Raw genomic sequence first — 16,697 nt, forward strand, 5'->3', positions numbered from 1 at the left:
GTGAGAAAGCGAATGTGAATGAAGGGCGTGCTAAATCTAGGTTCGTAAATAATACGTTTAATAAGAATCGCGGAGGAAACGGTATCGTTCTTCAGAAGAAGACTCTAAATTCAGGTGATGCATGAATATCAAACAGCAATTCATACCTCGTGTGAATGCGTTCTCCCCGACGCATGCTCCAGTATTTCTGCGAAATTCAATCGCCCATAATACTTTCGATTGTTTATGTAAGGGCGTCAAAGACATGAGATAATCACATGAATTTATTACATCTCGCCACGCACCCACAGAATGTAACAAAGTACGTCAACACACCGAGCAGAATAACATAACATTCAATCCTGTATCGTGAAATGTTGCAAACGTGTAATCCACCACAAAAAAATATTGGATAATCACCAGTGAACGAGACAAATTCTCAAGATCATCCCTGACAAAACCGGCGGTGACTTTGCCATTTTTAGGACACCACATCAAACAAGGCACGCTCGTTGATAATATTGAGCTAACATACGTGCGTCTTTATTCAATTGTAGTACTAACAATGACTTTCATTATTATTCCTCCTCTATTCAGCATCAACTTTGAGGCTCATGGGCACACGTTCGCGAGTTTGATGTTCGCCTGCCCGTGAGGTCTGAAAATGAAACGCGCTGTCGGGAGCGCGGAAAAATATAGACAAACGAAGAGTTTTTAGCGGTAAGCTTCTACATGTAAATACCTCTTTAGTAACACAAATTACGCTTCATTACCATTTGTTTCAGCTGAAATCGTGAACGTAGCAAGATCGGACACACAGCAAGCAAGGGAAACAAACTTAATTCGACAGTCGTTACCTACATTCAAATACATTTACAGACCAAGTTTCCCATGCATGAAGCATAAAGAGGGAGAAATCAGGCGTTTGAGCTTAGTAGCAAACTTACTCTATTTATTCTATAATGACGAAATAAGCACACAACGCCCAGGATTTTGAGATCATGAAGTAGGGGCTGTGCTGGATCGCCTCCTTGCCTCTCGACACAGACGATGGATTCCTGGCGCAGTCTGGCCCCGTCGCTGCAGGAGTCGACATCATCTGCGGGAAATATTAGCGTATTTGATTAAACAATATAATAGGCATACAGAGCTGACGAGCGGGAATATACAAAATTTTTATTTTCCTTCATTTTTTTCTTAATTAATGAGCGATCATGATCGTCGCTCAGACGATCATAATCGGTTTGAAAAGCTGTACCTAATACAGGAATCAAATCTTACCGTCACATGTCGATTTTTTCTCTCAAGTAGCAACAGGTGCAGCATCTGTCCCAGCTGCACAGGTATCTGTTTTAGCCGCACCTTCGTCCGCTTCAGCTCCAACATCGACTTTAAAACCGAAGAGTCTTCTCACTTTCCCCGAAACCGTCGATGCGAAACTCTCGCTCGGTTGAATTTTTTTCAGCACCAGTCTGAAGATGAATATATTTTAGAGCTCGTACGAACCATCAACATTAATCGAGAATTTACACGATTTTCTAAAGAAATTATAACACGTTTAATGAATGACAAAAATTACCGATCAATCCACACAGAACATTTATCCTGGAAAGAAAAGTTCAAAAATATTTCAAAGATAACGGCGTCAGTCTTAGGTAGCAATAGCGTTATTACGAAGTCTCTAGAAATTGACAAGATAAATAATTATTAGCAAAATATTAGAGTATTTTTATTTTAAGGATACCTAATTATTTTGTAAAATGATGATAAATATAAAAGTATATCATTAATTAATAAATCGCATGAGATAAACATACAAGATTGCAAATTTTTTGTAACTGATGTTTCCTATGAGAATTATGATAATCGCACGATAATAAAATTATAATTATTATCAATTATTCAATAGACTTTATTTTTATTATTAATTAATACTTATTTAAAAAAAGGAATTTAATATATAAAAGTATATATATTGAGCACCGCTTGGTGGTGATGTTGTGAATGGGGCCGAAGGCGAGGGCGACGACGGTACAGGCGAGACAGATGACGTTGTAAGGCATCGAAAAGTCCGGCGTAGGTAACGTCACCAGCAACGTCTCCGTGTACAGTCGCACGAGCTGCTCTCCTTCCCTCACCGACAGTCTGCAATAACGTGAGGTTGTGGTGAACGTTTCAAAATGTGTTATTTATTTATGTAGCAGCTACACTACAAAAAATTTATGTAGCAGCTACTCTACTTCCACCTAAAGCAATGTGTTATTGTAACAAATGTAAATGTAGCAGCTGCTCTACTTCCCCCACCAACAGTCTGGAATAACGTGAGGTTGCAGTGAACGTTTCGAAATGTGTTATTGTAACAAATGTAGATGTAACTACGTAGCTTACACAAACGTTTGGTGTTATGTTGAAAAAAGTAAAATTTCATACATCGAAAATATAAATAATGTTTATTGAGATCACAATCTAGAGTTTCCCAAACTGCAATTATATTTAAAATATAAAAGAATTTCATACATCGAAAAGATCAACAATCTTTAGTTAAATCACAATCTAGAGTTTCCCCAACTGCAATTATATTTAAAATAAAATAAAATTTCATACATCGAAAAGATGAACAATCTTTACTTAATCACAATCTAGATTTTCTGCAACTGCAACACTACCACGAGATGCGAGATCGTAGCCGATTTATTCGCCTAGCCTTTCCTTATATCTTAAGAGCACAGACGTTTTCAACATCGACATGGTGAATTTGCTTAGCGTTTTCTTTGCTTTTAAATTCCTTGTGAACTTGCGATATAAGCAGACTGATAATAAGAGAGCACAGATACTGCGGTATTTGGTCAGAGCAACTCCTCTTGTGGCAAGATTTCAAGATTTAAATGAATAAATGTCAAGATTTCTAAAAAAGAAAACGGAGATCATCGCTGTTTTTCGGAAAATGCTGCTGATATCTTGGGGAATTTAGTTACTCAAGTAAAATCTTTATTGGTGGCTAACCTTCTAACTAATCCTAGTGATATCCCACAGGATCAGCAGATTTTGGCGCTAGGGATCTTATCACGTCATACTATCCTCACCCAAGTTTTAAAGTACGGTAACTCTATTGCATGTATCGTAAATTACTTCAAAATTTAAAAGTAACAAAAACTGACTATATCTTTATAGAAAACGCTTCGGAGTTTTACTCCATCGTTAGTTCGGAAATTACAGAACGCAGGTACAATCCGTAGTTAGTAGCGTCAGAATTCAAGAAACATTGAAGTTAAAATATAAATATACAAATATAATAAAAATAAAAAATACCAGAGATTTAGAAAACTAATTTTATAGAAGATATTGGATTGAGTTCCAAATGGCATGGATATTTATTTACAAGCGATGATAATTTGACTGCAGTGAGTGACAGAGAGCGCATTTTCTCGTCGACGAAAACTTGAGGTCACGGACAGACGGACGGACAGACGGACAGACAGACGGACGGACATTGCGAGCACAATAGTGCATTTTTTCTATAAATGAGAAAATGCGCTAAAAAGTCTCACTTGTCAAGCAGGGATCCAGTGTCGGCAGCTGTGGCTGAAAAATATATTGGTTTGGCAACAGTTTATTCCAAATGTAGACAAACTGAACTAAAACCAAAAAGTCTCACTTGTCAAGCAGGGATCCAGTGTCGGCAGCTGTGGCAGCAGTTATGTTTCTAGCGGTGGGCAGGACAGCAGACACGGTGGCGGCGGGCAAGTAGAAGCCGTGGTTCGCGTCCGGGGGATACTCGAGCCACTTGAGCAGCGCGCGCGTGAAGGGCAGCGAGAGCTCCGTGCTGCCTCTAGCGGGCACCCGCACCACCGCCTCATACACCCATCCCTGCTCCCGGTCTCGAGCTCCCACAAACTGACTTAGATACCGCTCACCTGTAAACCTGTCTCTTATACACATCTAGATGTGTATAAGAGACAGGGCATAAGCCAGCACTGTTCTGATGAACTGTTTGTATGTTGGTGCTAGTGTTTCTTTNGCTCACCTGTAAACACTTTAATTAGTAAGGTAATGTTTTATTATCTGATATGTTTAACTCGTGCGATAACATAAGAAACACAAGTAACAACAAATTTGATTCACTTGCATCATAAATTCGTAATAACGTTAACGAACTATAATTCAGTCAGTGCCGAATGTAACCTAAGACTCAGCAGGTCGAAGCATAGAAGTCTACAACTAAGGGACACCGAAGACTCACAACATATTCATAGCTATTCATCAAATTTCTTCCTCGAAAACGACCGCATTTATCAAAAAATACGTTTACAAAATCCATGGTCATATAAGTGGGTGCTCAGCCATAAATCATCTTCTAAAAAACCAACAATGTTCTCGTAGATTGGGAAATGCCTCTTTAGTAAAACAACCTAGGATAATATGCACCATCACATCAGGGGCAACTCGCGCCAACCCGAAATCTATGGCCACGCCGGTAGAACAACCATATTTCCGTTTGCGTTCGCGATAGTATAACAAGCTGGGTTCCCCAATCAAACCCAGAATCTAGGTTTTCCTGAGCATAAAAACTAATGCCTTAATCAGCTAAAAAGCATAACAACTCACCTTACCAAAGGCTAAACTAAACGCTTAGTCTTGTCCGTCTAAGGCCACGCAGTAGAACAACCTTATTTCCGTTTGCATTCGCGACAGTATAACAACCTGGATTCCTCATTCAAACCCAAAGTCTAGATCCTCCTGAACATAACAACTAATGCTTTAATCAGCTAAACAACATAACAACTAAGGCTTACCTCAGCTAAACAACATAACAACTAAGGCTTACCTCAGCTAAACAACTTAGTAACTCAGCTTACCTAAGGCTAAACATCACGACAACTAAGGCTTACCTCAGCTAAATAACATGACAACTAAAACTAAACTAAACGCTTAGTCATGTCCTCACCCTGGCCGGTCTCGTGCGCCGTGTGCAGGTACAGGCGCAGGTACCAGGGCAGCAGCTCCAGGTACACCACAGAGAGGTCCTCAGAGCCGCTGTTGCTCAGCACCACCCTGATGCTGCCGCCCTCCTGCCCGTAGCCTGCACCGAGAGAGTATCAGGGTTAGGTACTGTAGCAGAGTATCAGGGTTAGGTACTGTTGCAGAGTATCAGGGTTAGGTTCTGTAGCAGAGTTTCAGGGTTAGTTGCTGTCACGAACGCTGATCAGGCAATTGCAACGCTAAAAAAGTTGATATCACGTAGACGAAGTGAGTACCATGATAGAATGAAGTAGGTAATAACCGTATGTTAAAAATGTAAACAATATTAAAGAAGCAAAGAAAAATGAAAACATACATAAAAAATATAAATCTTGATTATATTAAAAACCATGTAGAAAAAGTTTGAACCAAAAAGAAATGTAGTCCCCCCAAAAAATGAAAGCAATGTTAAAAAAGTAAATGAAACCATGCACAAAAATCATAGAATGAGAAAAAATTAAATACAAGTAGAATTATAGTGAAAAGATCATGTTTGAAAAGTTAAATCTTAAAAAAAAAGTATAATAAATGAACACTAAAACCATTTTGAAATTGTATACAGAATTATAAAGATAATAAACTGTAACTGAATAAACATTGATAAGAATCGATTGCTAAGAGAAAGCCTATAGTAAGCTACTACTACTATTGAATGGTTGCGTTTGACGAACCAGTTATGATAATCTGTAACATATGGTATGACTGTAACAATAATTTCTTATATCTGACATTCCAGCCACGTTAATCTTTAGAGGGCTGATTGCCCAGCAACGACTCATCTACGATGCAGGTAGAAAGAAGAAGAAGTCATCATTTCTAATGCTGTTTGAGTTCGAAGGAGAAGCACGATTGACGATGAGCAGAACTGACATCTAACGTCCCTGAGAAGCTCAAAAATTGACCCTTTTTAGCGCATTTCCTTATTCATGGAAATAGCCCTATTGTGCTCGTCATGTCCGTCCGTGCGTCTGTCTGTTTGTGACTTCTCGTTTTGGACGATTTTGAGAAAATGCGCTCTCTGTCATTCACTACAGTGAGTAGTACTGAGTTATATTCTTTACCACTATAATGACGTGCAATTATAACAACAACAACAACATTCTCTCTGTCACTCACTGCAGTGAGTACCGAGTTATATTTTTTACCACTATAAGGACACTATATAACAACTACAACTACAACAACATGAGCACAGCTCGCCTCCCCACCAGCGATGTAGCGCGTGGCCACGAGAGGAGGACCAGACACGTGTGCGTATGTGTGGCGTTTAGCGTATCGCGCGGCGACGTTGAGTGCGTCACGGCTGCTGCTGAGCGTCTCCTGCAGGTCGTAGACGGCGAAGACGCGGTGGCTGGCAGAGCCGAGCCCTGCACCGCGGGTCACCACTTCTGACGGTGGGGGACTGAGGCTGAACGTGCGGCCGTCCTGAGTGAGAACGAGGTACTGTCAACTGAGGTGACTTTACCCGTCGTTAAATGATATGATCTCTGACTTTTCTGTCAGAGACTAAAACTTCATACACGGACGTCATGTCTAGGAAACGATTAGAAATGTTTGAGGGATTACTAATCATGTCTCACAATGTCAGTTCAGATATAATTAACTTCTGTAATAATATTACAATAACAAGTAAGGGATTATAACCTCGTTTCCAGTGACGTCGACTTAGAGCATGGATTTGTATGCCATGGGACACACGGAGACGATAGGGGACGAGTTATTTATTACATAAAATACTTAAAAAAACACACGTTTTTCTTGTGGACTAAAAAGTAGAAGCATCCTAACAGCAGTTAGAGAAAAGTTCGACGTGGGCCCGCTCCTCGCTCGCGTCACAGCTCAGTGACCCTCGGAGTCGGTGTAGGCCACCATCAGAGGCGTTAAGGTCGGGGCCCTGATCATTGACGTGAAACCATTCCCTGTTTTTAATTAATAAAATCAATTCTTTTTTTTTTGTTGGAATGGTGAGTGTGGGAGGCCTTTAAAAAAAAATGCACGAAAGAAAATTCTTTTCGAAGTTCTGTAGAAAATTGTATTCGAGGGGATACATTGTTGTTCCCGTATCTATCTGGGTGCGTAGCTGTAATAAAGACATTTCATTGAATAAATACGCCTGGAAACGTGCAACAAATTATTGATTATTGTATTGTCATCGGGAGCTGAGCTTCCCTAAAAGTTTCAGAGCGCTAGCTAGTGGGAAAGTTGGTGAATATCGATTGCAAGATTTGATCATCACAGACAGACAGAGGGACACGAAAGCGAGCTAAGAAAAACGTGGTAAAAAACTATAACAAGCAAGGGATTATGACCTCATTTCCAGTGACGTCGACATAAAGCATGGACTTGTATGCCATAGGACACACGGAGAAGATGGGGGACGAGTAGAGCCCCCGCAGGGTGAAGTCCTGCCGTCCCTCCTGCAGCCGCTGCTGCACCAGCGACACTGACAGCACCAGCTCCAGCTGCGGCCTCGTGCATGCGCCAGGATCCTGCAATAATATTTGAGAATTTATTCAGTTTGAAAGAACAGAACGAGCAGGGAACTATACTGTGCATATTACATAGATGAATATTCATAATTACAAGAGAATAATTATAATTATTATTTAAAAGAAAATAATAAAGAGATCATAATACCAATAATAAGAGAACATAATCATCACTGAGGTCAGGCCTTAACTTGAGCAAAACCACAAAAATATCATTCAGTTCTAAAGAATGTACCTAATGATTTTATGTTAATTGTACTAAAACATTATATAAGTGAACACACGAGTGAAATAAGCTGCTGTCTTATGGACTAAGAGATTGGAGACTAACTCGCGCTGAGCACCGAGAACAACATTCATAAAATTATTAAAAATATATATTCCAACAAACTTCAGGAATTATTTAGAGAGATTGTGTCTTTATATTCGTTATTCCCATCTTCAAGTATTAAATATTAAAATTTTTTGTCCAGGAAAACCGTAAAGGTCATTCTGATTATTATGGTAAGTTAACGAAGGCTACCTTCAACAAAGAAAAAAGCAAATTCATCATAAAATTTATAATTAACTATGAAGATAATAATTAGGCAATTCTAATTTCATTAGGAATTTACAGTTAGTTCAATTTTGATTGAACAGAGGCAGTAAAGTTTTACAGGCGTAGGTACCTGACAAGTTTTACTGGTGTAGGTACCTGATAAGTTTTACTGGTGTAGGTACCTGACAAGTTTTACTGGTGTAGGTACCTGACAAGTTTTACTGGTGTAGGTACCTGACAAGTTTTACTGGTGTAGGTACCTGACAGGACGGCCTGAGGTGCACGCCCAGGGAGTGGTAGTGAGCTGAGTAGAGAGGGCTAGGGTACAGCACACTTGCCAGACCAGCCTGAGAAAACAATTTTATAAATAATTGTTAGTCAACAGTTTGCTATAAATTTATTAAATTAGCTATTTATGGCCATAGTTGTTTATAGCATGTCAATCCTAGTTTTTCTTCCTCACTCCTTTTAATTTATAATTCTACTTTTTATTAAAATATTTTCCGAAATTTTATATAAAATTGACCATCAGGAGATGACTAAGAACTGAGGCTGCACAAAAAAAATGGTTAAAATCATTTGAAACAAAAAAGTTAAACTGGCCTTTGTGTCGCAGGGCAGGAGCTTCTTCCATGGCGTGAGGTTCTCTGTACAAACATTCTCACGAGCCAAAGCAGCAACACGCAAATAGGAAGAATTTGAAGCATACCTGGAACGAGAAGGTCGAGTTCAATGTTTCCAAGTTATTTTCTATTCAAATTGTCATAATCTTACATATGTTCATCTAATTTTGCATGTTTGCAGCCTGGCACAAAAATATATAGGGACTGTTTGATACTTCTTGCTTCGGGATTTAACTTGGTTCTGAATTTGTGTAAAGAGGAGGAGAATAGTAAGGCATTTCAAGGAGAGGGAAGAGGGACTATGAAATAAATCTGAATTTGGTACCTATTCATTTTGTTTCTTTGAATTTCATTCAATAAAAAATTTGAATTTGCTCTTAATTCCAAATTACGAGCACATGGCAAAATGTTTGTTAAACAAGGGAATCTTAAAAATTCTTCTGTTTGATTTGATAAATACCCTGAATACAGAATTTGGGATAATGGCCTTTGGAATTACAGAATTCAGGATTACAGTATGCAGGATGATGGGATTTTCAAATTTTCTATCTCAGAACCAACAAGGTTAACCTGCTAATCTTTCATAAAATAGACATTTTAAAAGGCAGTGGCCAATGATTTTAGGCATTAGTACATCTTTAAGAACAGTTTTTATTTGGATAGTTTATAGAAATTTCTATTTCATTATAGTTCACTTTTACAGCAGCTTAATAACCTGAAAGTGTTTTTTTTTCTCTAATGCACTAAAATTTAAAAGAGACATCTACAGAAAATAATGAGATTTTATGTTTTCCAAATTCTTTATCAATGCAATATTTTATACTTCAAATAAAAGGGAAATAATAAGATACTGTATCCTCAAAATATTCATATATCAACAAATCGTCTTAAATAAGTGTAGTTCAATCAAGTGACAAAAGTGAACACAATTTCAATTAAAAGGAATTGAGTAGGCATAGGTATATACAATCAACAAGTTGTCTTACAGTATTTGTAGTTCAATCAAATGATAAAAGTGAACACAATTTCAATTAAAAAGAATTAAATAAGTACATATAGGGTACCTATATATTAGTACAGACCAAGGCTGGGCTAGGCCAGAAGGCCTGTAGCTGAGTTCAGGGGAGGCTGTGTTGCTGCCATCAATAAAGTTCAGTGAGGCACAGAAGAGCCCACTCAGGGCATTCACCAAGTCCCGCCAGGCATCGTCCAGCCTGTGTTCATGCAATGAATCGGTGAAAAAATGATAATATTTCATAAGCATCATATTTCAGTATAGAAAGTTCTCTTCATTAAATATTTGAAAGAACCCTATTGGAGGCATCATCCTACTTGCAATCATACAAGTCATCAGTAAAGCATGAATGAGAAAGATTCCAAAATATAGTGAGATACTAAGCAAGGCTTAATTTAAGAAATTTATCACACTTATCATGACAAAACATTCAATTTGAAATTTAGCAAGTACCTACCTATGATAATAGTTCAAGGTTATTTAGAATTTTCTCTTTTCCTTAAAATAGCATGAAGGTTCTCAGATAGAACAGTACAATTATGAGTAAGCGAATGAATTCAAGTAAAACCAAACATTGATAGGTACCTAGGTATATAGAAGAGGAATAACCACGTGTAGGTAACATGAACATGGCAATCATTAAAACACTGAAAGAGCTTTTTATGCCATCAGGGCACAAAAATGCATACATGATGGAATATTATAAAACATCAGAATAGCAAGGTTTAAATAGTCAAGAGTGTCTAGTTCCTAATGGACATAAAAATTGAGAAGTGCTCACATGACCATGAGTGATCTGCACATTTTATTATAAACGGAACTTCTTCAAGATAGAAGTAACTTTACATAAGAGATAACTGGCTGAAGCATCAGTAAAATTTCTAATTAAAAGGAAGACTTTTTTAATGGATTTCTCTATGAACAACAATCTGCTATGTATCATGCTATGTAACATGGGTCCCATAATGAATGATCCTAGGGAAAAACCACAGTTACAGAATATGATTCTTAAAACACAATGATTCAAGAAGATACACATAATAAAATATTTATTCATCTTCAGAAGTAGAAAAAAAATCATTATTATTTGAAGGACTTTATGTTAGCCCCCTTCAATTGCAGAACTAGAAAAAGAATAATTTCAGTACAATTTTAGATGATATTGATCATGCAGCAATATGTTGCCTTAATGGATTTTGCATTCCAGTTAAAGAATTGGAGCACAAATTTCAAAATGAAAACTTTGTCTTACACATTTTTTGGGGCTGGATTAAACCAAACCCAGAGTGTGGCACCAGGAGGAGCATCAGCCACTGGGTATCCCCACTTGTGATGACGCCACAATCCTTGTGTCAACGTCAAGTGAAGCTCTCGCACATGGTACTTCTCCACAACTTCACCCAGGGCTCGGGGAAACAGATCGTAATGACTCAACTCTGAAAACAGAAGAATAATTGATTATGGACTTTTCTCATGATTTTTCTACATATTATACATTAAATAGAAACAGAAACCTTAGTGGGCATTGCTGCATGTTCAGCCATCAAATTGCATTCATGATTTCCTAGTTGCTGAGACTAGAAGTTAAAACTATGGTAGTTGCAAACTAAAACTTTCAAATTAAAAAATTTAAAAAGTCATTGAAGAGAAACTGTGGACTTTTAAATTTGAAATAATGTTACAAAGAGATATGTAAAACTATATTAAAAAGATTATTTCTTGAAGCTCATTATTATTAGAGTGAATTTACATTGCAACTTCAATTTTTGTTTGCTGCAAGTTAAGGCCAGGGTGCAGAGGGTGGAAGCAGCGTTACCAATATATGGGTTTTTAAGCTCAAAGCATTGCCAACCATTTTCAAGATGCGTCGCCGGGTAATTTTTAATGAAAAGCCATTTACGCTGAGTAATGAAAAACTATTTACAAGCCATGAACTTATTTACAAGGTTGCCTGCACGTGTTACCCCAAATAACTAATTTTACCCTAAATACAGTCCGATTGTACAGCAAGTGTCAACTGAACATGTGATAATGCAGTCTGACCGCTCTAATGTGACCACAACTACGCAATCATATACTTGTTGTTTACATTTTTTTTTGGTGGGAACTCATCGCAACTGATTTCTGGACAAGCTTCATTGCATCCTGATCCATCCAACGTACCAGAAACCTTACTTTTTCTAAATAGTTGGCCGAAGACTGACAAATATATTAAATGCAAGAATTTCAATCTAAATGTGTTGGCAAGATCTTCTGAAGGCATAAATTTTGCTACTGAAGCATCGCCAAAGATCTTGCAATTCCGTCAAACGGGGTAAAAAGGGACAGTTTTGAGCGTTTTTTGTTAATAACTTCTTACCATGAAACATTTCAGAAACAAATTAGGCTCATTTTATAGCTCTTTGCAAGGGCTATCAAATGGCATCTTCAAAAAATTCCATATGCTAATTGTAAGGCACTAGATGCAATATAAAAGGCTCCTGAATTAATCTTGAAATGGGGTAAAATGGGACACTTGAAATAAAACTCAATTTCGAACATTTGAAGCATGCAGAGTGAACTCATCTATTACTAACAGTACTCTGAAGTCCTCCTTTTTCATTGTAGATGATGTAGATGTAAAATAAATGGCATTTTCTGTGATTTTTACTTGTTTTTCCTTTATTGATATGATATTACCATATTCATTAATTACCGTATTATTAATGTGATATTACTGTATCCATGGACATGCCATTGAACATTGACAATGACCTTGTCCACTGCAAGCTTCATATCAGCAGCCATGTAGCATTTCTTCAGTATCTGTAAGCTTACAGGATGGTTTGTAATTTTGCACAATTTTAATCAAGTCTAGTGATTTCACTATAACAAAAACGATTGTGAAAAACATACCTGAAACAGAAAATAATGTTTTAGTGACAACCATCATATGTTTTGAAGAAATAAATCATAGTTTAGGTCAATTACTTTTCATTCTATGATGCCCAGTGCAGTGAGTGTACAACTCTATATAAAGCATTCTATGTACAATTTTGTGATGACCGATGATGCACTAATTTTTTGATAAGTGAATTTTTTTCACCAAGCAAGGTAACTGTAATCAAAATTCTTTGTTGTTAATCAATTTTTTGTTAACTGGAGCCTTTGCTAACTGAGCTTCTACTGTAAATGCATTTTTAAGGGTGTGCCCTTTTACCCCATCGCATGGAAATGGCTGCCATTTTTTTTTAGATGAGATAGGCAAATTCTATCAATTATGTTTTCAAGCCAACATCTGGGTGCAACTTTTATATAAGTAAAATTTTTCAATACAGCGAATATTTTTTTTTTTGCTCCAGCCTCCAGACATTAGCAGAGGTACTTTTCCAAAATCGCACTTTTCACACTTTTTTCAGAGATTTTTTAGAGATAGTAAATGTTTGATTTATTGACTAGTTTTATACATAATAGATAGCAAAAATGTTGAAGTTTACTCCACTATTTTTAGTTTTGCAATATTTTGATTAGTTTAGCTGCTACAACATTTCTACGAAATGTGGGACACGCATCCCTATTTACCCCGCCCGTCCCTTTTCACCCCGTTTGATGGTATTCATCCACTCTCTGCACAGTGGAGTTGTGGTAAACAATGAGTTTTCCAGAGCAGAATTAACTCTTTTCTAATATTCTCATCTACTGATCTACTCAAGATTTAAACCATTTTCTCATGTATGAAAATGCTGGTAGCCATGATAGATGATGATACTTTACTGGTCTACTTCTGGGACTCAAAAATGAACTTAAAGAAGAGTCTTAAAAAGTCTCTGCTTTGCCACTAAGGCCTTAACATAAATTCTCTACTAGAAAATATGTAATAACAAATTATTTCATAAATACTCTTTGTATAAACCTTGGGAATAGTAGTCTTTAATTTTTTTAGGAACATCTAATGGCAAACCTAAGTGGAAAAAACGCGACTTCAGATGGATTAGTTCGCCTGTTAATGAATTCCGTAGAGGGCTTAGGCTGCGAAAAATTGGCACTAATTCCGCAAGATGCACAAAATTGATAATGAATTCAAGACGAATTCCGCAGCGCAATCAGCAAAGCGAAATCCGCGCGAGAACTGTTGAGTTTAGACCATTACAACTTGCAAGAGGGGCCCAAGGGCCAAGGGCATGGGGCCTTGCGAAGGGTTAAGACCGACGCACGGCAGTGGACCGATAAGTACTCACAATAATTCCCTGCCACCATGATTGTGATACTTTTTGCCTATATTAATATGTAATCCTTATTTTTCAACCCATAAATGGTTACTCATGCTATATGCTGTAAAAAATACTGTAATAATACATCACAAGTATGTTCAACTAATTTGAAGTTTTCGTATTTATTTCCGTATTTATTATTGTGTGATTAAAATGTGTACCTTTGTTTCTTAAAAAACATCGGTTCTATTATTTTTAGCGTAGCTACTGCATTATATAAAGTAGCTGCTCACATCCGCATCGTAGGAGACGGAACTGATAGCGTGCACTGTGGAGTTGAAGAAGGTGCGATGGATGCAGTAATTCAGTACACTAAAACAATTTAGGTGTTTATTTTCTACGCTCAAGGATTAAGGCAACGTAATGAGTAATCTTCTTTTAGACGAAATTTAGATGTTAGTTGTTTAAATGATGAATTGTGAAAACATAGCAATTCTGTGAGAATGTTCAAGATCTCTTACAAAATCCGTGCAATGGTGGTTCGGTGTAATTCCGTGAGAATTTTGAAAAGCAGTACTCCTGATCATTACCTTAAATTTCTAATCGGGATTGGCAAAGAATTCATTTCTTGGCCAATGATAACTTGACAAGTTATTTGCATTCATAGTGAATTAAGTACAAACAAATGGCACTCACTTAGATCATGATAGCTCTCTAGAGAAGACTTTATTGAAGGATTACTCCATTTTGTTGTGAATTCAAAGTGAGAATGCACGTGTCCAGAGGGCAGAGGTCGCACTAGAAGCTCCTCCGAAAAGCTACTTTCATCTGTCTGTGTTTCTTTTGAACATTTTGAATCAATGGCGGCATTATTATTCGATGTAGAATATGCAAAACTAGAAAATGAAACTAACAATATCAATAATGCAGTAAGCCTAAGCACTACGGCCATATTATTGATGGATATCAACATTGATTTATCGAAAAGCACTTATCACACTGCATTCTTGTGTTGACATTACAAGTAATGAGATTTGATTATCCAATCCGCAGTGCGGGAAAAATAACTTTCTGTACAAAATTTCCGATAGAAATTTTATTCGGAGAAAACAACACAGGTTTGCGATGAAATATTGTTTCATATTTGACTGTGGGTTCAACAATATATAACACTGGGTTCAAAACTGCTGATTACGACAAAAATTGTGAAAAAATTTCATCACTCACAGATCAGTTACAAATTCCACCTGAAAATTATCCTATTTTCATGTATTTTACGACTTGGGATTCATAGAAATTTTCAGGATTATAGCCTCTATAAGTGATAAATTTAGTATGAATTATAGACTTTTCATACTGAACGATTTTATCAATATTGTAAGTTGATAAATAATACTCTTCAAAGGAAAAATTCAAAGTGGTGCAGCTTAATCATACTCTGCGTGTTCAAAAAAGTCAGCAATAAAATACAAGAACTTGTAAACATGTTGGTGATAATAATATGGCGACAAAAGGCTATGTGATCCACAGGTCGGCCTGCATACAAGTATGTCTCGGCCTGCATACTCATGGCTTATACAAAGTCCCAGAAGGATTACTAGAATTAAGCAGCTATCTCAATCAATCGTCAGCTATGGAAAGATCGGGTTCCAAAGGCTGGATCCCTTGTGAGTCAAGTCACGAAAAATTCAAGAATAGGCAACAGGCCATGGGCCTATTTCTTCAGTGCCGACACTTCTATTCTATTCTAACAGAGCGTGAGCATTAGCACGGATCATCCCAAAGTCCTCATGGGGTGCAGCCGTAGGCCTCAAATTCAACTCTCAAATAGGCCTTGATCCCTTGAAGTCAACGTCCAGCCTCAGGATGCTATAACTTTACTCAGCACCGGAAGTAGAAGTGGCAGAATACGCTTGAACTAGAGCAGCAACTGGCTGCTTAAAGATAACGTCGTAGGTCTTCATATCCAATATTCATGGATGCTTGCTCAGTAGTAGGTAGTTATGCATCCTCTTCTTCGTCTTTTAGAGCTGAGGTTAGTTGTGCATCCAGCTACACCCACTCTGGCCTACCCTCTTCTGGTGGTGACCTGACCTATTCACGCTCTCCCGTCTCAGAATCTTCTTACAACCAAAGCCTGGCTCTTCAACTCTCTTGAACCACCTTGCTAACTTATTGCAGCCGCTGGGGTTAGGTTAGGCCCGCTCAGGTCTCTTTTGTGTGGAGAAATGTTGCCACTTGTGTAGGTTCGGCCAGATGCAGCTAAGCCATGCTTACCTTTAGCATGCTTAAATTAAAGGCTGTGGACATCCGACGCTATGGTTTACAACAATTGACTTTAAAGGCTGCTATGTCCTCTAGCGTTATAACTCACAAAATAATGCGCACTTAACCATACAGTGGTTGCGTGCAAAAATTTACCAGATTGGTTGCCACTTTCGGTCGGTTTCGTTGCGGTTAATTTTCGTAGGCGTGGATGGTGGTCCAGTGGTTACAGTTCAGAGTACCAGGATTGAAGCAGAGACGTGCAGCTTCGATCCCAGCTCTGTGCGACAGTTTCTGGTTAGAATCGGCAAGGAGGCCGGGCGGTTGAGCAAGACAAATAGAAGCAGTGACTTGAGAGTTCGAGAGCGCAACAAGCTGTGATTATTCTACGATGGTAAGAATTGGCAACAGGCCTCCGGCCTAATTTACGCTAAAACCGCTATTGTTATGTAATCACGCGACCACTGAAGGTGTAAAGTTGGGCAAAGCTGTCCTACGTCACACGCCCCTGGACTCAGTTTGTTATTTCTTAATCTGCAGGTTCGGTATGCCACGTTTTGTTATGTAACTTTATGGAAC

General features: G+C 37.8%; 1 protein-coding gene across 1 annotated transcript; it reads right to left on the reverse strand.

Moving 5' to 3' along the window:
* Positions 1-250: 250 nt before the first annotated feature.
* On the reverse strand, positions 251-14,870 carry LOC108681087 (GPI transamidase component PIG-T). Its single transcript, XM_018170072.2, has 12 exons — positions 14,550-14,870; positions 10,916-11,099; positions 9,731-9,862; positions 8,629-8,734; positions 8,286-8,372; positions 7,308-7,487; positions 6,207-6,423; positions 4,925-5,059; positions 3,635-3,893; positions 1,963-2,124; positions 1,261-1,451; positions 251-1,078 (listed from the first exon to the last, which is right to left on the reverse strand). The coding sequence occupies exons 1-11, from the start codon at positions 14,824-14,826 to the stop codon at positions 1,283-1,285; spliced, it is 1,908 nt and encodes a 635-aa protein (XP_018025561.1). The 5' UTR covers positions 14,827-14,870; the 3' UTR covers positions 251-1,078; positions 1,261-1,282.
* Positions 14,871-16,697: the final 1,827 nt, after the last annotated feature.

This window comes from Hyalella azteca, unplaced genomic scaffold, assembly GCF_000764305.2.
Source record: "Hyalella azteca isolate HAZT.00-mixed unplaced genomic scaffold, Hazt_2.0.2 contig7970, whole genome shotgun sequence".
Classification (NCBI taxonomy): Eukaryota; Metazoa; Arthropoda; class Malacostraca; order Amphipoda; family Hyalellidae; genus Hyalella; species Hyalella azteca.